The sequence below is a fragment of the Rhincodon typus genome, chromosome 20 (genome assembly GCF_021869965.1).
Source record: "Rhincodon typus isolate 14 chromosome 20, sRhiTyp1.1, whole genome shotgun sequence".
Taxonomy (NCBI): domain Eukaryota; kingdom Metazoa; phylum Chordata; class Chondrichthyes; order Orectolobiformes; family Rhincodontidae; genus Rhincodon; species Rhincodon typus.
The window spans coordinates 27,050,100-27,071,404 of NC_063351.1; the positions used below are offsets into that span (position 1 = coordinate 27,050,100).

Below are 21,305 nucleotides of genomic sequence, written 5' to 3' on the forward strand. Positions count from 1 at the left end.
TCTTTCAATTGCAGAGCTCTCTTGAACTGCAAAAGGCTGCCTCAGGGCCTTACCAAAGCAAACGACCTAGTCTCTGACTCCTTTCTTGTTGTCCCTTTTTCTGTATTGCACCTTTTTGTTCATTACCTTCATACTGACAAAGATATTAAGAGATCAGAGCGGAATTAGTCAAATGGGATTAGAGTTTTACAAATAACAGTGGTCAACCCCTGTGTCTGGACCATCTGGATTGAAGTAAGTATGCCCTGGTCTTCAAACATGAATGTTGGAGCATCAGATTGAAATGTGGCAAGGATAATCCTCAGTATCAATATGAAATAGACCAATCCAGGAACAATGAATATCTAGAGCCATCTCAAGGACAGAGAGGATCACTGAACAGTTGGGCATGCGTGTCTTGACAATTGGCCGAGTCTTTGAGAGATCACACAGAGGCAACAGTGAAAATCAAATGCACAACCTCTGCAGGATCTCACTGACACCATCCTCACTGTCCTGCTGACCACGGATCATTCTGAAACCAGAATCCAAAACAAGTGGCATTGTGGATAAAATCTGTTTTCATGAAACTGTTTTCCTCTCTGTGATTTTCCAGCCAGCTCAGTAAAATACCTGCTACGTTGAGTGTAGGAACACAGTAGCAGCCTATCGTTTTCTGGCCGTACTAATGCAGCCTGTTGAAGAGTCCTCCCAGGATACAGAAGCATGAAGATGAAAGGCTCCATTGCACCAAGAAGTTCATGTTACAGTCAGCATCACTGATGTCCTTCACCCCTATGGCAACAACTTGGTTCGCCAGCGTACGGACAATACAGAGATGCTCTGGCATTAGGTATCATAGCGAAAGTGAAAGACCTGCTGCAAATACTATAATCCCGAGACTCATGACTTATGTTAATTGCGGTCCTACTGTACAAGAAAGAGTCTAAAGAATATTTTTTAATGGCATCCCATGGAGAATGTCTGTTCAACAACTGCAGTCAAACCAGAAACACAGGCATCCAAGAAATGTTTTTAACAAGGCTTGTTAGGGAGCCAGGTGTATCAGTAATGCTTTGCCAGATGCTGTATAATTGTTTGGTCTACCATTATTTTAAGGCCCCCAGTTTCCACATTCCTGAAACCCTCCCTTATGACCTACCTTACTGCCATTTGAACCTTATCCATGTATCAGTCAAAACAAAATGAACTGCTTCCAGGCCCCAATCTGGGGTCACATATCTCAAAGTTCCATTTAAATGGGGCCCAGTTGTTAAATTGGGTCAAGCTTGCCATTGTACTTATCAGTCAGTCAACCCTCAAGTTTCATGGCTGACTATTGGCCATCTATACCAGTTCAACATGTATAACTGTCTCTACTCCTATGCTAGGCCAAAGTTATCCATTTCTATCATTAAAATTTAATTTGTAGGGAAAATTGTTCAAAAAGATCAATGATGAATGTTCGTGTAATTAGAAGGCAACTAATGATTGCAGAATAATTAAATGTGGTTAATGATCTCATTGCTACTATAAAAACTGTTGCTGGCTGGAGGTCCCTGATTTTATATGTCTAGCAGTTAAGTAGCAAGATATAATTTAAGTTATTGTCGTCATTACTATTTACACTCTGAAAGTTAAAAGAATTCCAGCAAATTAGCACTATCAGTTTTGAAACTGGTTTTTCTACCCACAGGCTGGCATCTTTGAAGATGACTTCTATGATGGAGCTTGGTGTGCTGGGAGGAATGATTATTCACAGTGGTTTGAAGTGGATGCCAGAAGACTAACTAAATTCACTGGAGTTGTAACACAAGGAAGAAACTCACTTTGGTCGTAAGTAATCTCACCACCTTTGGAACAAAATAAATATTTTGTAGCAAAACACCTTTTACTTCTGCAGACAATGCCTTCATCTTTGTGCCAGCTCTCTGCAAGAGCAACCTAATCCCTACTACCCTGCCTTTTCAACAGAACCTCACAATTCTTTTAGATCCTGGTTAGTATTAAATTCCTTTTTGAGTTCCCTTCTTGAAGCCATCTTGACTGCATTACCAGACAGTGTTTTCTAGATCCTATGTAAAAAAGCTTTTCCTCATGTCTCCTCTGGTTCTTTTGCCAATCACCTTAAACCAAAATCCTTTGGTTCAAAACTCTTCAACTGATGGGACCAGTTATTCCTTGTCTATTTTGTCTAGAATCCTCATGATTTTGAATATCTCTATCAGATCTCCTCTCCACTTTTTTTTCTGTATTAAGTGTGTATGAGTTAGATTGTTAATTTTTTTTGTTTCCCCAGAACAAACATTGTATATTATGGGTTCTTTTCAACAAAATTGATTTGTGTTACCTGTCTTGATAGTGAAAATCAGTTCCATGTTTCTTTTTATCAACCTGTCCTGCCATCTTCAACAATTTGTGCTGGTACACCTCAGGTCCTTATGTCCCAAATCCCTTCACGAATAGTATCCTTTATTTTATTCCTGGCAATATGTATCAATTCACATTTTTCTGCATTAAATTACACCATCAACATGTTAGCCCATGGACCTAGCTGTCTGTACCCTGCTAAAATCTATCATTATCCTGCGCAGAATTCACAATTATTCCAGGTTTTGTGCCACAGACATACATTTTGTTATCATATTTGAGAAAGAAGTCGGTGTTAGAATTATGGTTATATTTCACTTGAGTTGAAATTTTTTCATTGTATTTGCTAGAATAGAAAATACTGCAAGGCAAAGGAAGTCAAATCTGTATTTTTGTCAGTTCCTCACTGTTACATTCCCTTCATGTCAGTCACAAATCCAACAGACAGCTCCTGACTTCCACTTTAATAGCTCCACATCTAATTTTTTTTTGTCTGTTCACTTACGTGGCCTCATCGTCTGCTCTGATCTCAAACAGAATCTACACATCTTATCCATTGCTGAAGTTACCTCCCATAAGCTTAGTTTCTTCTTTTGTACCACAAATATTTTCCCTCAGTAATTCTTATCTGTGTACAAACGTTAATCAATCACAGATTTGAAAGTGCTCTTATATTTGAGAGACTCTTTACCATTTCTCTCAACACATCATTCCAGAAGTGACAGATAATCGCTCTTCAGCTGCAAGTCTTTTCTCTCCTTCACAGCTTGGCCATCTTTCTACACTTTATTCATATCACCGTGCTTAACGCTGGTATGAATTGTCCCATCTTGTACTTAAGCTGGAATTGCACAGTCCTACAACAACTTCATCCACCCTGATCCAAAATTTTAAAATCTTTGCTTTGGAATCATTTATCTGCCCACTTTCCACAGAATCACAGAATTTTCATAGTGCAGAAGGAGGCCGTTCAGTCCATTATAACTGCACCTGCTGTTCAAATGAGCATCATTACCTGCTTTTTCCCTATATCCTATATTTCTATCCAAATATTCATTAGCCCTTTTGAGTGCCTCAGTTGAACCTGCTTGCACTATACTTTGAGGCAGTGCATTCCATATCCTAACTACTTGCTGAGTGAAGTGATTTTTCCTTAATTCATCCTTGCTTCTTTGGAACATTACTTTAAATCCATGCCCTTTCATTATTATTCCTTTTATGTTTGGAAATTAGTTTCTCCCTATCTACTCTATCCAGCTCACTTAGCATTTTGGAAACATCTATCAAATCTCCTTTCAGCCTTCTTCTATCCAAGGAGAACAAATCCTGTTTCTTCAAATTATCCTCATAAACTGAAGTTTCCCCATTCCAGAACCATTCATATGCATAATATTTTCCTATGTTTCTTTCAGTTTTTCAAACTTGTTCTTCTTTAATCATCTTCTTTCTATTCAATAATCTTAAACTTTTTAGATATGTTTTATCCTACAAGTCTCCTTTACCCAAAACTAAATGTTTTTACAATAGGTACCGGTCTTGTGTTAACTTAGCCATTTAATTGCTTACTCTTTTGAAAGAAGCATTCCAATGGAAGTGGACATACTCACCATTGGATTGAGCTTAGGGAACACCACTTGAGTGAAGGCAGTTGCATAGCCTCACTGAGGACATATCCTGAACAAAGGGACTGTAGTTCAACCTACTGCAAACCCCCAAAACAAAGTCAGTCCTTGGCCAAATGATGAAAATTTTCTTCAGGATCCGGCTGGCAAACCATTGTAGTTGTTACTAGTATGTGGATTCAAAACAGTTTGGAGTTATGCTAGACTTAAATTGAGTAAGAGAACTCATAGGCCAGTACCCAGGAGACTGCACACCCTGGAAAGTCTGCCAATATCCAGTTTAGAGCAGATAAATTGATTAGCAACATCCAAACCAGAACCAATCAAAAGCAATGTTTGGTTAACTGGTCAAACTGTTCTAATGGAGGTTGACATTGGTGCAGCAGTTTCAGTGATCGCAGAACTATCTTTAACAAAATTCACTCTGGACTCCAGCCCTTAAGTTTGCGCAAGACCTCAGCCAGACTGAGTGCAGACCAGGGAACTGTTACAATTCAGGGGTACAACTTTGGTTCCAGGTTCTTATGAGAAGCAGCTGGTTCAGTTACCAGTGATTATTGTAAAAAGCTCGGGCCCAAGCTTGATGAGGTGAAATTGGTTGAGAGAGATTCACCTTGATTGGCTGAACATTTTTCGATTAGAAAATGGCTGCCTGAGTGAAGTCCTAATGAAATACCCAGAATTTTTTCAGGAAGGTCTAGGGACTATCAAAAGAGTCAAGGCCACCCTGCATGTTGAGCAGGAAGCAATGCCATGATTCTGCAAGGCCCACCCAGTGCCATTTGCCTTATGGGCAAAAGTAGAGGCAGAAATCAGGAGGCTGGAAAGAGAAGGAATCATCAAATCAGACCAGTTAGTGGAATGGGCAACACCGCTCATACGGATTGTGAAGGCTGATGGGTCAGTTCACCTTTGTGGGGATTTTAAACAAATGGTCAACCACTTTTCACAGCTGGATAAATACCCAATCCCGCACATAGAGGACTCATACACAAAACGGGCATGGTGTGTGGCTGTCCTTCATGAAGCTGGACATGAGCCATGCTTACCTGCAATTGTGACTAGATGAGGAGTCCCAGAAATATGCCACAATTAATACCCATAAAGGTTTGTACGAAAGCACAAGACTGCCATTTAGCATATCATCAACCTGCGTCCTTTTCCAGCAGACAGTAGAGAACATTTTACAAGGTCGACCCCAGGTTGCCATTTATCTGGATGATGTACTAATAACCATGGAAGGACAACAAAGAGCACTTGGAGAACGGGGACATAGTGCTTAAACATTTCACCAAGGTGGACATGTACCTTAGAAGGGAAAGATGTGTGTTCCAGGCACCTCAAGTGACCTACTTGGGCTACAGAATTGACAAGACCGGATTACACCCATTGGAAGAGAAAGTGAAGGCGATCAAAGGTGCCCCGGCTTCTATGTCTGTACCGGAGCTTAGATCTTTCCTTGGTTTGGTGAATTATTACGGAAAATTCCTTCATCTTGGCACCCTTACACTTACAATTGAAAAAAGGTCTGCCTTGGAAATTGTCACGTAGCCAAGAAGTAACCTTTGGGGAAGTGAGAAAGCAACTGACGTCATCTATGGTGTTGGCCCGCTATGATCCCAAGTGAGATATGGTACTGATTTGTGATGCCTCCCCATATGGTATTGGGTCAGTGTTGGCTCACTGGTGGGCCAGTGGAGAGGAACGCCCAATAGTGTATGCTTCCTGGACTTTGGCTGATGCCGAATGCAACCCAGATGGAGAAAGAAGGTTTGGCGGTCATCTTCGGTTTGAGAAAGTTCTACCAATACTTTACGGTCGTAAATTTGTAACAGTAATGGACCAAAAATCCCTTCTAGGGTTACTTAAAGAAGACAAGGCCGTGCTGCCCATGGCTTCCGGTTGAATTCAGTGGTGGGCCCTTATTCTCAGTGCGTAGAATTACGAGTTGGAACACCATTCAGGAGGCCAAGTGGCAAATGCGGGTGCCTTGAGTTGCCTCCCATTGACAGCTAAATCACCAGTGGTGCCTCCCCTGGAAAAGTCCGATCTGTTTTTAAACTTTCCAGGACACCGCTGACAATGAACGCAAAATGATCCCGCCCTGGCAAAACTAAAATGGCTCAAGTTGATGGGGGAAATAAAAGGCCCATCACAACCAGAATTGAAACCATTCAGGAGCTGGTGAGACCAGTTCGCTGATGTTCAGGGATGTTTAGGCAGGTTTGTCTGCAGTATCTCTAGTTATTCTTTAGTCTGTTTGCCATTGTTCTCAGAAAAGATGTCATCCAGGCCATCCAGCAAAGTGTTAGAGAAGAGGAACATTTAGAAATGTATAATCATGACAAGCAAGAAAAGACATGCAGCCCTTTAACACAAATCAGATGTTTATGAATTGAACCGGATTTTGGAATTGTACTGCTTAAAGACATAATGAACCAGTACTCACCTTCATCACCCATGCACCCCGCCTCCTCCACCTCCAAAGCACGAACATGTTCTCCACCACCCTCGATGCTCCCCCATCCGTAGACCCTTATCATAGACAGGGCTCACTTGTCCTGTACCCACTCCTGAATCACCTTCTGGAATCCTTGGCTCCTGTTCAGTCGATGTCAGAAGAGATAGCATCTCCAGGATCTGATGGTGTGGTGGAGTTTAGTATTTTTGTTGGGTGTGAAAGGGAGGTAAACACAATTGGGAGAGGAGGTATTCCTTGTTTGGGTGTGGGGATGAGGGTGATGATCAGTATTGGGGTGTATAAGGGGGTGTGATTACTATTGTAGGGAAGGCAGAGGTGGTCAGCTGGGTATCATATGAAACAAAGGAATGCTGGTCAATGAATAATTGTAGATACTCAGCCTTGGGACACGTACGCTTAACAAAATACAACATCTACTGCTGTAAAAAAAAGGTTTGAAATTGAAGAAAATCTTTGATAAGATTTAAATTGTGAAATTGTATATTTTTTAAAAAACAATTCTTGTATTACTTCCTAAATTATAAAGTCATGTTTTAATACATGCCAACTGGTGTGTTAATTCTTCTTGGCTCATCATTAAAGTCTCATCAATGTTTCCTACACGGAACAAAATCTAGTTTTCCAATATTATTAGACATCTGTTTACTGCATCGTATTGCATTATTCAGTTTGATTTTTCTTTGCAGATTGCCACCAGACCCTTTCTTTTGTTGGACAGTTATATTTAAATTTTTTTCAATTTTCTTATTTTTTTCTTATTTTTTCTTATTTTCTTTTGAGCCCATCGTTCTAGAATGACTTGGATGCTGCCACAATGAATGTGTCATCATTTTCAATAAGTCCCTCGAAATGATGTACAAATTGTATAATGTACTTAGCAGCGATATTAAAAAAAAATCTTTAAAATTTCTGCAAGATGTTGTTGTGAACACAAAATGCGAATCATGTTTTGGGCTCCTTTTGATTGTTTTGAGTTTCTTTTGAAGAGTATTGATGTGTCTGCAAAGACATTTTACTCAGCAGTTGCACACTTCTGTATAAAGCAATGAATTTCCATACTAAAATTAGATGAAGTGATCATAGTCTGAAAGGACTCTCATTAGAGAGACAGAACTGGTGGTCAGTTTAACCCAAGGGACACCACAGCTCAGGCGAGAAGCGAAGTTGACAAGATGGGATTCGTGATGGCCTCATCCAGTATGGGATTAAACTAAACTAAACTAAATATTTGGTTGTATGAATAACTGATCAAGTTAGCAGGCAGATTCCTGTGAAACAAAGAAGGGCTGCTGGTTCCTGTGTTGGCAAATTGATGTCCACATTACAAAGATTAGTGAGAAATATGCGCCAGGTGGGAAATGCCCAGGTCCGGTGACAGCTCCATCCAGACCAAACTCCTCAACAGAGACAGACATCCATGATAAAATTTTCTTTTGTTTTGAGCATTATTCCTCTTTCCATTTGAAGGCAGAAGATCTTACAAGCAGAGTCTGGTCTCCCAAATCTGACCAAATGAAGTTCATGAAAGGTGAAAAGGTAACTGCACCAGCATTTCGACAGTATTAGAGTAAAATGTTTTCAACATGTTTTTTTTATGTTAAGAGCACCTCACTGAAATTGGCAGTTCATCTGTGCTGGATTAGCACATCTCATATTAGCTGAATTCTGCTAACTCTTTCAAAACAGTTCAGCAACATTTGGTACAATCAGTGAATACATACACAGGTCTCCCCATGTGCTCCAATTAAAATTGCACGGCATGTTTCTTTCATGGTGCCTGATCATGGGCCAACAGTATGCTTGGTTTGTTTATATCAAGAAATTGTCAGAGAGGTGGAAATTATAAGCAGACCATTGGGACTATTAAAAGATCGTTCAGCCTTCATTGCAATTACAGCTAAGCTACAAGACCAATTCCTATTCTGTCAGATTCTGATGAATTCTGCTGTGGAATGCTATGGGAATGAAGTAAGCATGAGCTGGACAGTGTTTTGCTCATTTTCTAATAACTATTTGGAAAAAATTATATTGTGTATGATATGCCATTAAATGACTGGACATGCTCATCCTAATTACTGTCTTAAACAGAGAAGGTTGGTCAATGTGCAATTTGAAGTGAACTCTCTAGTGAGTGGGCTTGTAACTAAAAGAGCACTGATTAAAATTGCAAGACCCTGCAAAAGAATTAGGCACCTTTTTTTCTTTGAAGCGTGATGCCTTTCACTTTCTCTTTGCTGTGCTGGGGGAAAGAAAAGTTTCCAGAATGTAAATCAGATGTGTGGGAGGGGATGTGGCTTGTTTCATTTAATCTTTCTTAGCTCTACAATCAGTGCTGCAGATGCTAATTAAAAATAAAACACAATGATAGAAAATGGCAATGATTTATGTGCCCTAAATGCATTTTAAAAAGGCAATCAATTTGTCAGCTTTCTCTGGGATCATTATGTTCTTTGCAGCTTCTTCAATACGGTTGGTTCTTAGAGAATAATTAATTCATTGAATTGTTAATGCATATTTCAAATGGATATTGTCTACAGCTAATTTTAACAAGCTATCCTTTCGTTTTCCCTATCCATACAGATGTAAGGAAGGAATGAGAATGTTAGCAGGGGTAAAATTATGGATCAACTTGATCTTGGTCAGATTACTTAGGTTGACCCAATTGGGGTCAGCACAGTGGAAGTTAGGTTGTAGGTGATTCTTGTTGGGAAGTCACAGTGCTTGTTTAAAATGTCAACAAAGCACCACATAAAATGGAATCACTCGGAGAGGAAGGTTCACTTCAGATCTGGTGGAATCATTATTTGACATTTATGTTCTGGAATTGCTTTGAGAGGAAAAGCCTTAGTTGTATTTAGCTATTCTGTAGATTTGAATAGGATAATACGAAACCTGTTTTCAGATGCAAAGCTAACTTTAGAATTGTGGCATGTATAATGTAAATGTGTTAACTTTGCAACTGGAGTGGAAAAAAAATTGGAAGTAACCACTGGAAATATGAAGAATGAAAGCAAGTTTAGACTGCTAACTGAGTCTGGGCACTGTGCTTCACTAGTGGAAGGGGTGAATGATTAAGCTGGTGGCTTGAAGCAGAATGATTTGCCCTTGATGCTGAAGAGCATCTTGAGTGTTGTTGAATCGACATTCAGCCATGGAAGTGGAGACTATTCTATTACACTCCTGACGTGTGTTTTCTAGCCGGTGGATAAGCTCTGGGAAGTCAGCAATCAGTTACTCACCACAGAATTGCACGTCTCTCACCTGCTCTTGTAACCACAGTATTTCTATAGCTGGTCCAGTTCAGTCTCTAGGCAGTGGTGATGCCCAGGATGTAGAACATAGAATATAGAACATTGAACATTACAGCGCAGTACAGGCCCTTCGGCCCTCGATGTTGTGCCAACCTGTGAAACCAATCTGAAGCCCATCTAACCTACACTATTCCATTATCATCCATATGTTTATCCAATGACCATTTAAATGCCCTTAAAGTTGGTGAGTCTACTACTGTTGCAGGCAGGGCATTCCACGCCCTTACTACTCTCTGAGTAAAGAACCCACCTCTGACATCTGTCCTATATCTATCACCCCTCAATTTAAAGCTATGTCCCCTCGTGCTAGGCATCACCATCAGAGGAAAAATATTCTCGCTGTCCACCCTATCTAATCCTCTGATCATCTTGTATGTCTCTATTAAGTCACCTCTTAACCTTCTTCTCTCTAACAAAAACAGCCTCAAGTCCCTCAGCCTTTCCTCTTAAGACCTTCCCTCCATACCAGGCAACATCCTGGTAAATCTCCTCTACACCCTTTCCAATGCTTCCACATGCTTCCTATAATGTGGCGACCAGAACTGTACGCAATACTCCAAGCGCGGCCGCACCAGAATTTTGTACAGCTGCAACATGACCTCATGGCTCCAAAACTCAATCCCTCTACCAATAAAACCTAACACACGTACGCCTTCTTAACAACCCTATCAACCTGGGTGGCAACTTTCAGGGATCGATGCGCATGGACACCGAGATCTTGCTGCTCATCCACACTACCAAGAATCTTACCATTAGCCCAGTACTCTGTATTCCTGTTACTCCTTCCAAAGTGAATCATCTCACACTTTTCTGCATTAAACTCCATTTGCCACCTCTCAGCCCAGCTCTGCAACTTACCTATGTCCCTCTGTAACCTGCAACATCCTTCCGCACTATCCACAACTCCGCCAACTTTAGTGTCATCTGCAAATTTACTAACCCATCATTCTATGCCCTCATCCAGGTCATTTATAAAAATGACAAACAGCAGTGGTCCCAAAACAGATCCTTGCAGTACACCACTCGTAACTGAACTCCAGGTTGAACATTTCCCATCAACCACCACGATCTGTCTTCTTACAGCTAGCCAATTTCTGATCCAAACCACTAAATCACCCGCAATCCCATGTCTCCGTATTTTCTGCAATAGCCTACTGTGGGGAACCTTATCAAACACTTTACTGAAATCCATATACACCACATCAACCGCTTTACCCTCATCCACCTGTTTGGTCACCTTCTCAAAGAACTCAATAAGGTTTGTGAGGCACGACCTACCCTTCACAAAACCGTGTTGACTATCCCTAATCAAATTATTCCTTTCCAAATGATTATAAATCCTATCTCTTATAATCCTTTCCAACACTTTACCCACAACCGAAGTAAGGCTCACTGGTCTATAATTACCAGGGTTGTCTCTACTCCCCTTCTTGAACAAGGGGACAACATTTGCTATCCTCCAGTCTTCTGGCACTATTCCTGTAGACAATGACGACATAAAGATCAAAGCCAAAGGCTCTGCAATCTCCTCCCTAGCTTCCCAGAGAATCCTAGGATAAATCCCATCCGGCCCAGGGGACTTATCTATTTTCACACTTTCCAGAATTGCTAACACCTCCTCCTTATCAATCCCGTCTAGTCTAATAGCCTGTATCTCAGTATTCTCCTCGACAACATTGTCTTTTTCCTGTGTGAATACTGACGAAAAATATTCATTTAGCGCCTCTCCTATCTCTTCGGACTCCACGCACAACTTCCCACTACGGTCCTTGACTGGTCCTAATCTAGTCATTCTTTTATTCCTGACATACCTATAGAAAGCTTTAGGGTTTTCCTTGATCCTACCTGCTAAAGACTTCTCATGTCCCCTCCTGGCTCTTCTTAGCTCTCTCTTTAGGTCCTTCCTGGCTAACTTGTAACTCTCAAGCGCCCTAACTGAGCCTTCACGCCCCATCTTTACATAAGCCTCCTTCTTCCTCTTGACAAGAGATTCAACTTCTTTAGTAAACCATGGTTCCCTCACTCGACCACTTCCTCCCTGCCTGACAGGTACATACTTATCAAGGACATGCAGTAGCTGTTCCTTGTACAAGCTCCACATTTCAATTGTGCCCAGCCCCTGCAGTTTCCTTCTCCATCCTATGCATCCTAAATCTTGCCTAATCGCCTCATAATTGCCTTTCCCCCAGCTATAACTCTTGCCCTGCGGTATATACCTATCCCTTTCCATCGCTAAAGTAAATGTAACCAAATTGTGGTCACTATCACCAAAGTGCTCACCTACCTCCAAATCTAACACCTGTCCTGGTTCATTACCCAGTACCAAATCCAATGTGGCCTCGCCTCTTGTTGGCCTATCTACATGTTGATGGATTTGACAAAGTAACTACTGAGATTGTGTGTCTTCTCACTTGAAACCCAGAACATGGGGACATAGTCTCAGGATGAGTTTTGACAAGTACCAAGACTTTAAGAATGTTGTAGTTTTGGGGCTGTCTCTTGAATTTTGGGTAAAATGGAAGAATGAAAAGAATCATGTGATTTGTTCTGCATTCTGTTTGTCAAGAAGCTTAGATGTTGTAGTTGTCAAAGACTAAAAGATGCCTCAGGTTGCCTTACTGTGAAGAAGATGCAAGATTTTCACACCTATAAACAGCTACTTGGACAGTGGTTCTGTTAGGAATGTGAGTTATTGTAAATGTTGTATCAGATAATGGTTCTGAAAGTGGTAATGATGGAGACTGCACTAAGCTCCATTCAATTTAATGATGTTGTGCTGTCTTGGGGAGAGCATCAGGAGTCTAGTTTAAGATTCCGACAGAGACAGACATGTTACCCCTGGCTGCTGATAACCTGAGGAATTATGTCTAACTAGCCAATGTAATGTACCTATTGTTATGCAATAAACTATATCTTGTTATAAAGAAATGCCGCGACCTGTAAAGACTTGTGGTTCATCCTCTACTACTGTAAATCAAACAGACCTTCAGATCCGCTATTTGAAAGAGTTGGTGGTAGCACTCCAACTCAATAATTAGCTGGTAGTGATTGTTCCACAGCATGCAAACATGGCAATCAGCAGTGGGATTATTGTTTATATATCTCAAGTTAATAATGGTGCAAAAAGCCAAGAGAGAATTTTCAAGAAGGCCTGTGAGTTTTCTGCTTCAAAGTCAGTACCACTTCACGAATACTCAGACAATGAGTCAGCAGAACAAGCTGGTCATGTGTCTGCAGCTCTTGTGCAGGGGAAAAAGCACCATTCCAAATAAAAACCTTCACCTCAGAGCTGGTAAGAGGTGTAGGAGAAGCAGTGTGGGTTAGTAAGAGAATTAAAAAAAACACTAGTTACACTTGGCAGTCACAGAGTCCTTAGGGAAGAAAGTTCGATAGGGGTTCCTGAATTGAGGGTCGTCAGGAAAACAATTGTCTAAGAGCTCCGTGAGTAAAGTTTGGTGGGCAACAGGGAGGACAAAAAAACCAAAGGACCATGTTGGGAATGATAAAATGTTAAAAAGAAGCACTTACTGTTAACAGGAGGGTTGCTGACATAATAAGAGAGCCCCTTCTGGTGTGGCTACAACAGAGAAGTCAAGGGCAGTGAAGTAATTACTGATATTGCAGCATCAGCAATATCGTGGGGTAGATTTAAAGTGACAATTGTACAATTGAAAAGATTTAAGAGATAGAGTCTGATAGAAGAATTTTAATCTATGATACAATCTATGAAGATTTAAACAGTGAATTTGGCTGAAAGATTTATTAAGACTGCAGCCACAGAAGTTCATTTCAAAAATCTAGCAAAGGGTGGTGCATTGTATTTAGGTTGTGAAAGAGGGGAAACTGTCAGTATTTCCCTTCAGAAATCAAGAAACCTCTATCGGGGTTACAGAAAGTGGGAAAACCTCCATTACCTGCAGAAGATAATAAACCACCATTTTTATCTCAAAAGATGGGAAAAACCAAGCAAACAGTAGAGCGATAATAGAACATCTATTTAATAGAACATCAGTCTTCAAAAATAAAACAAAACTTATGAAGCATTTCTGTAAATATAGAATCAGAAGCTTTATTGGAAAGAAGTAATACAGTGTGCTACTGTTCGAAGTTTAAAACTTTTTAACATAAGAACGGGAAGACTGTAAACAAAAACAAAACAGAATTGTGGATGACAGAAGTCTGAAACAAAAACAGAAATTGCTGGCGGGACTCAGTAGTTCTGGCAGCATTTCTGGAGAGAAAGCAGAGTCAACATTCTGGGTCTAGTAACACTTCATCAGAACTGGAGACAGAATTGCTACTCTGCAGAATTAAATTGTCTGCGCAGTAGATTAAAACAGTATTGATACTGCAAGATTAAAAACTTAAAAGCAAGGAATCGGCAATAGGATACTGCAGATGTAAAACAGCTCTAAAGGAATATGAGTGAAGAATCATGCTAAGAAGAAAATGACATGAGAAACAACTCTACCTTAAAAATTTAAGATCAGAGATGACCAAACATAAGTCAAGATTGGACATCTCTGTGAAAATAGTTCTTAAGATAAAGAATTGTTCCAAAATTAAATACTAAGGCTCAAACTGAACAAATAAATACACAATTGTTGAGATTTATTTATTGTCCATCCTTGGTTAACCTTGAGAAGCTGGTAGTAAGTAGCCTTCTTGAATAGCTATATGCAATCCATTTAGTGTTGGTGCATTCACAGTGGGTGTGGTGGGGAGGTGGGCAGAGTTTGAAGATTTTTATCTAGTGATACTGAAGGAACTCAAATGAGGACTTTGAGAAATATATGGAATAACACTGACTGAAATGAGCAATCAAAAGCTTGATGCATCGGCAGATCTGTCAGAAAGTTAGCAGTCGCCATTAATGAGTATGGAGAGGTCCAGAACCAACTTACACATAGCTTTGTGCAGAATTTTGAAATAATCTTTACCAATGTGGAAGAGCTGGCTAAGTTTATGAGAGCACCTGTGCACTTGACAATGATGTAGTATTTAATGGCTAATGTCTTATTTTCCATTGCAGAACAAGCTGAAGCCACTCAGACCCTGAGTGCTGCAGTGGAAGCTCAGGCGAGGTCATTGAATCTCAGCATGTTGCCATGCAGGCTCACACTGTCATATACTGTTTGCTGATACCAGTGCTCAAAAGGGCTTGTAGGTACTTGCAGCAGTCCAACAACCTGTGCTCCAGCAGTTGCGAGGAATGCTGAGGCATTGCAGTGTCGGAGTTACAGTGATTCCATGATGAATGATATTGCAGTCCCCTCTCAGACTGACAGCATTCATGCTCTCATCACTGCCATTCTGCCAATATCCTTGCAGGTACCTTTCAACAGGCTAGGCAAGATGGCAGATGTTGCATTGACAAGATAGTGCAATCTAAATGTCAGTCCTTTTAAGTCCAAAGCTGTTTGAGATCACCCCGCAAGGCTCTGTGCACTATCGCCCACTGATCACCAGCAGCCTTCTCCCAGCTACATTACAGCTACTGACTTGAATTGCTTTGGGGAGACTAGATCAGACAAAGGCACGTGCAAGTTATGCGCCAAATGAAAACACAAATTGCTGTTCGCAATTACAGACGATCAACTGCTGAAATTAGTTAAAGATAGGAAGACTTTTGCAGAAATTTTGGTTAACACCAAGTCAATGTAATTGCATTGAACATACTTCAATTCTGTTAAAAAGAAACAGGCATATTTATGAAGGAGTCCCTGTCTCTGATATTCCATGGGGAGTTTCCTGATCTTTAAGATCAACATAGCCTCAGAGTAGTGTTACAAGTCGCTCTGCCCTATTCCTGAGCCCAGTCATCCAGTAATTTTGGAGTAAATTTTAAGAAATGCTTTAATAGATGTGAATACAGGTCAGAGACTGGGCTGTAAAATAAAAACAGCACTAGAAATTGTCACATGGATTGCCACAGTTTGATAATGATGTAAAGAAAACCAGGCTGACCTCTAGTCAAGAAAAAAGATGTATGAGGACGAGGAAATCAGACAGCAGTCAATTTTGTCAGCTCCATCATGGATTCAATCAATGCATAAATAACAATGGAGTCTTTAAGGAGAAGTTTGTTAAAAGTGCATACATAGAATTCTGGATTTTATTAAGACAAAAATAGAGCACAAAAGTAAGGAAATAATACTAAACTTTTATACAACTATGATGAGGCTTCCACTTGTGTTTTGTCTTCGATTCTGGGCACTACACTTTAGAAACAATGTCGAGACCAGTAGGAACTCAGGGGAAGGCAGAATATTCTTACACTTGAATGTCTGTTCAATGAAGTTGAAATTTATTGTTTCAAACTGCTAAATTTGAAAGGTTGACATGGTTCTTCTGAAAAGATGTTGTTTTGCACTGGCCACATATGTACTTTAATAAGAGCTGTGGCTTCTAAGCATGATATTCAGTTGCAGATTGATTCCAGTCATGAAACATATATCACTCCAGAAGAGATGAATTCCTTACCACAGTCAATAACATATTGCTGGACTATTGGTCTCACTTCACTGATACCAATAAATTCTAGATGGTGCTTCTTAGTCTTATTAATTACTTGGCTGATCTTTACAGAGCAAGTGAAGGATTGTGCTCATCTAATGTTAGGAGGTGAAAGCAATTGATAATATCACTGGCAACCTGGTTGCTCGTAACTGCCTGTCATTGCCAGTCATTTAGTTATCTTCCATTACATGCTCACTTACTATCTTGAAAGGAGTCTTAGTTTAGAATTCAGACTGATATGTGTGGCAATTTCCCATGTCACAGGACTTTATTTTGATGATTCTCAGAGCAATGAACAGCTCACTGATCTAGTTCAACTATTATTAATGTGAAGTGTATTATTCAGATTTATAGCCACTATGATATATTCTCGTTTAGCTCTCATGTCCCTGGCAAGCAATCAATTTTTAATTCATAATAAGACGATGAGAAACTTGTCCAAATAGCACAGCTAGAGGTGCTGCCACGGGGACAAATTTAACCCCCAATGTTTTGTTGGGTTATTTTCAGAATCCCTGGCCGGAAGAGTAGATGGGAGACATCCTTTAACCTTTTTTAAAATGAAGTTTGCAAGTGAAGCACTTTAATTTCCCATGTATATTTGATAACATGATTAGGATTGATAATACATGATTGGTATGGCATGTGGTTGTGTAGGGTCCTTATCTACTGGGACATCACATTTTCACTGGGTTCTTGTTTTTCTTAAAAAAAACTTTACTCAATTAATTGTCTTTGAAAGCACCAAGGAACTGAAATGAGTTCCTGCAAAGGCCTGCAAGTTGACTTCTAGGAAAGCAAGAAAAGGTCATCTAGGGACTTAAATTAGTGAGGAATGTTGCTTTTATGGATTTGTTACATTGCAGTGTGGGGTCAAGTCAGTGCCAAGGCACTACAAACTTACGAAACATTTACTGTACTTCTGGGTGATGATGGTGTGGAGCTGGGGGATGTGTCATGAATTGTGCTTTGCCCAAACCGATTGCATTGGAGGTGTGGAGCAATACAATTAGGTGCTCCCACCTCATTAACTAGATTGTAACGTGTAACCAAATATATCCCATGCTACCATCTTACCTGTAGCACTGCTGAAGGTGTCTGCCCTGAATAGGAATGGAAGTCAAGCTGCAAAAAGCTGTTAGCACCTGGTACAGGCAGTCTACTCTTTCCAAAGCTTCAATCCCTATAAAAGGGAAGATAATGAACGAATTGTGAAATAACTGCACAGAGGCTGGTATCCCATCAACAAGTTGCCCTTTATTTATTTGTGACAGGGCGGTGCAACTGAATTCCTCATGCAGGATGTAGTCATGATTTGGACAGGTTAGGAGAATCTGTGTAAAGCTTTCTATCACTATGGTCTGGAAGATCCTGTATCATTAAAAATACACAGTATGTGTTGCAACTTTGCAGTGTTCTGTGAAGTGTTAATACTAAAGTATGTAAATTGATGTGATGATATAAAATGTAGAATGTTGATCTTTAAATACCAGCTGATTTAATTACCTGGGACTTCCATGGACAGAAACAAAGGGATTCAAATATGGAAATAACATAGGAATCAGCTGATCGAAGTAGGTTGGCTGTATTTCATGAAACTGATGTAGGTTAGACCAAAAACAATCTGAGCTGAAAATAAAATTCCGCTTGAGGGCAATTAACTCAATCAATCAGACTCCGTGGAAATTGTAAAAATGACCTCATATCCCATTTGATTTACCCCATTATAAGAATGTTCTTGTGTTGGGGATGTAACATTGATTGGAATTACCATCCTGGAAACAAGATCTTCCATTGCTACAGAATATACAACTAACTTCTTTTCAAGGTGCCTTCTGGCAAGCCGAGATAGAAAGAATTAAGAATGCAAATCTGAACATAGTTTGAGAAGGATCCCTGTCTCAAAAAAGAAATGTGCCTGTTTGATGGCATGACGAGAACGATGTATCAAAGCACTGAGATTTAAAAATATTGGCAATGTTCACTACGACAGACTACATCAAAGAAATTAATGAACGAACCTTAGTCTTAGATTAAAACCTTGCACCTCAAGGTGATGCAAATGTCTCCCTCCCTTCATACTTGACACAATTCCATTTCAGTTTTGTACATGGGTGTGTGTGTGTGTGTGTGTGTGTGTCTGTGAGAGTGAAATAAGTATAGCCTTGTGCTAAAAAAGATCTTAAACTTTGTTGTGACCAACCAGGAAAGCTCTTGAGTGATGTGGAGGTTGTAACCTCTTTCAAAACTCTGCCATCATAATAAATAAGTTTCTACCCTTTGTACTTTGTTGATATTTTTCTGTCTGTCTCTCACATGGTCTGTATGAGAGCCAGTCTTTCGAAAATACTGAAAATAATTTAGAAAACTTAAGTAGAGAGAGCCCATAGTTCCAGATCATCCCTATCTCTCAGTAATAAATTTGCTGCACCAGTATTCACAGGTCCAGCAAGAAATTCCATTTCAAACCTGGAATGTTAAGAATGAACCTCAATGTGCATTTGGTTTTCACTGCAATATAAATGTTGCAATGTTATGATGTAGGAAGTATATAGGATCAGTTAGACCTTGGTGTGCATGTCCAGAACTCCTGGAAGGCAGCAGGTTAAATAAATAAGGTGATTAAGAAGGTACATGAGACACTTGCCTTTATTTGTCAAGGCATTGAATACAAGAGCAAGATGGATATGATGGATAAAAGCAAAATACCACAAATTCTGCAATTCTGAAACATGGAGAATGCTGCAGAAATTCAGCAGGTCTAGTGACATCAGCGGAGACAGAAAAATGTTAACGTTTTGAGTGCAGTATGACTCTTCTCCAGAACTTCAAAGTTTACCAAGATATCACATGGACTTGATCAATTCAGCTTTGAAGAGATACCAGATAGGTTGTGATTGTTTTCCTTAGAGCAGAGAAGGCTGAGATGAGATTTGATTGAGTTGTACAGATTTCTGAGAGGCATAGACACTAAGTAGAGAGAAACATTTCTCCTAAGGACAGGGGTTAATAGCCAACAGGCACAATTTTAAGTTAAGGAGTAGGAGGACGAGAGGGGATATGATTGCAGCGGAGGTGTGGAGCAATACAATTTGGTGCTCCCACCTCATTAACCAGAGTGTAATGTATAGACAAGCATATCTCATGCTACTGCCATTCCTGGAGCACAGCTGAAGGTGTCTGCCCTAAAAAGAGGTGGGAATTTTCAAGATATTTAAGAACTATTTTGATGAATACTTGAAATGCCATAGTATACAAGACTATGGTCCATGTACTGGAAAATGGGATTAGAATAGATAAATGTTTGATGACTGGCACAGAAAGGATGGACTGAAGGGTGGTTTTCTGCCAATAAAAACTGTATGACTCTCTATAACTCTATTACATATGTCTGTAATTTGTTTTGTGATAAGACTCATTTCACTGCAATACATCTATCTTCATAAGTCACGGACAAGGATTCTTAGAATCCCTACAGTGTGGAAACAGGCCCTTTGGCCCAACAAATCCACACCAACCCTCAGATCATCCCACCCAGACCCATTCTGCATAACCCACCTAATCCACACATCCCTTAACATAATGGGCAATTTAGCATGGCTAATCCACCTAACCTGCACATCTTTGGACTGGAAGAGGGAGGAAACTGGAGCACCCGAAGGAATGTTTCAGCTTTTATAGAAAATGGGCCACAATGGGAATGAGATCATTGAAAAGACTGACAAAGACACTGGGATTCTTTAATGGGATGTGAATATTGCTGGGGAGGCATTTGATGCCTATCCTTCATCATCCTTGAATTGACTGTCTCGCTTGGTCATTTCAGAAAGCAGTTAAGATTCAATCTTAATGCAGAGACTGAAATCATAGACCAGGTAAGGACAACAGATTTCTTCCCGTAAAGGATATGTGTGAACAAGATGGGTCTTTACGATAATTGGCAATAGTTTCATGATTACCTGAGACCAGCTTTCAGTTCCAGAACTTTTTTTGTAAGTAACTAAATGTAACTGCCATCAATGAAACCATTATAGAGCTGTGCTATTGATCAGAGATCAATAAACAGTTCATTTTCCTGTGTTGAAAGCTGATTTTGCACATTATCAGCAAATATACATGGTACATAATTTTCATTTTGAAGATAAATCCATATAACAGGTACCAGATCAATTCTGAGACTAAGCTTGTGTGCTAAAAGCTTGAATATGTTAAATGGAAATGAAGACTGAAGTAAGGTGTCCTATTGTTTGGAGAAACTGGAACAATTAATTGGAAATGTCATACCAGAGAAGCAGGCTGAAATAGGTCTGCAGCTGGTTGAAGGCAGAAGAGGGCTGCCCAAGGTAAATGTGTGGAAATGGAAGATGCAGGAGTGGTAAATCTTCCCTTAGTGCAGGTAGGCGATTTCTGAAGAGCTGTCACTTTGGTGGTTACTTGTCTATTGGCCTCTGTATAAAGCCTGAGAGTTTGAATATCTTGAGCCAGAAGTTTCTAATGGGGATCTCACTTCACCTTCTGCATCCTCTGCACCTCTCCTCCAGAACATGATCAGGGCAAAACATCACCCCTCAGTCTCTACAGATGCTGATAATGAAAGGAATACTTGTTTAAATATAACTTCTTGTAGTGGAATGATGAAGGAAAAATCAGACACAGAAGACCATGTAATGAATGAAAGTAATTGTGTGAAAATTCCTCAGCCAGGTGTAATCTCTGAGGCTAAATAATGAGTAAACTTGTTTTTCAGATGTTGTGACAAAGGTCACTTCTGACCTTAGTTATCTGAATAATCTAGTCCCTAGTACTTCATGTGTCCTTAAAAGGTTCAACTGCAGCAATTACAATGTAGAAAATTGCACCTTCAATTTTCAAAGAATTAGTAAAATTAAATTTTCCATGATGGAGGTTGGCTTGTGATTGCTAAGAATTATTTTTCAATGCTATCTCTCTTGTAGTCACTTCAGATGCTGCCAGATTTATGGCATATTACCTCTAACTGTATTATTAAGATTATTCTGTAAA

General features: G+C 39.9%; 1 protein-coding gene across 1 annotated transcript in view; it reads left to right on the top strand.

The window, feature by feature from the left end:
* Nucleotides 1-21,305, top strand: part of LOC109914527 (inactive carboxypeptidase-like protein X2) — a 141,161-nt gene that overhangs the window by 38,743 nt on the left and 81,113 nt on the right. The window contains exon 4 of the mRNA XM_020514124.2: nucleotides 1,676-1,815. Coding sequence (XP_020369713.1) covers nucleotides 1,676-1,815 — 140 coding nt within the window. The remainder of the gene's footprint in view (nucleotides 1-1,675; nucleotides 1,816-21,305) is intronic.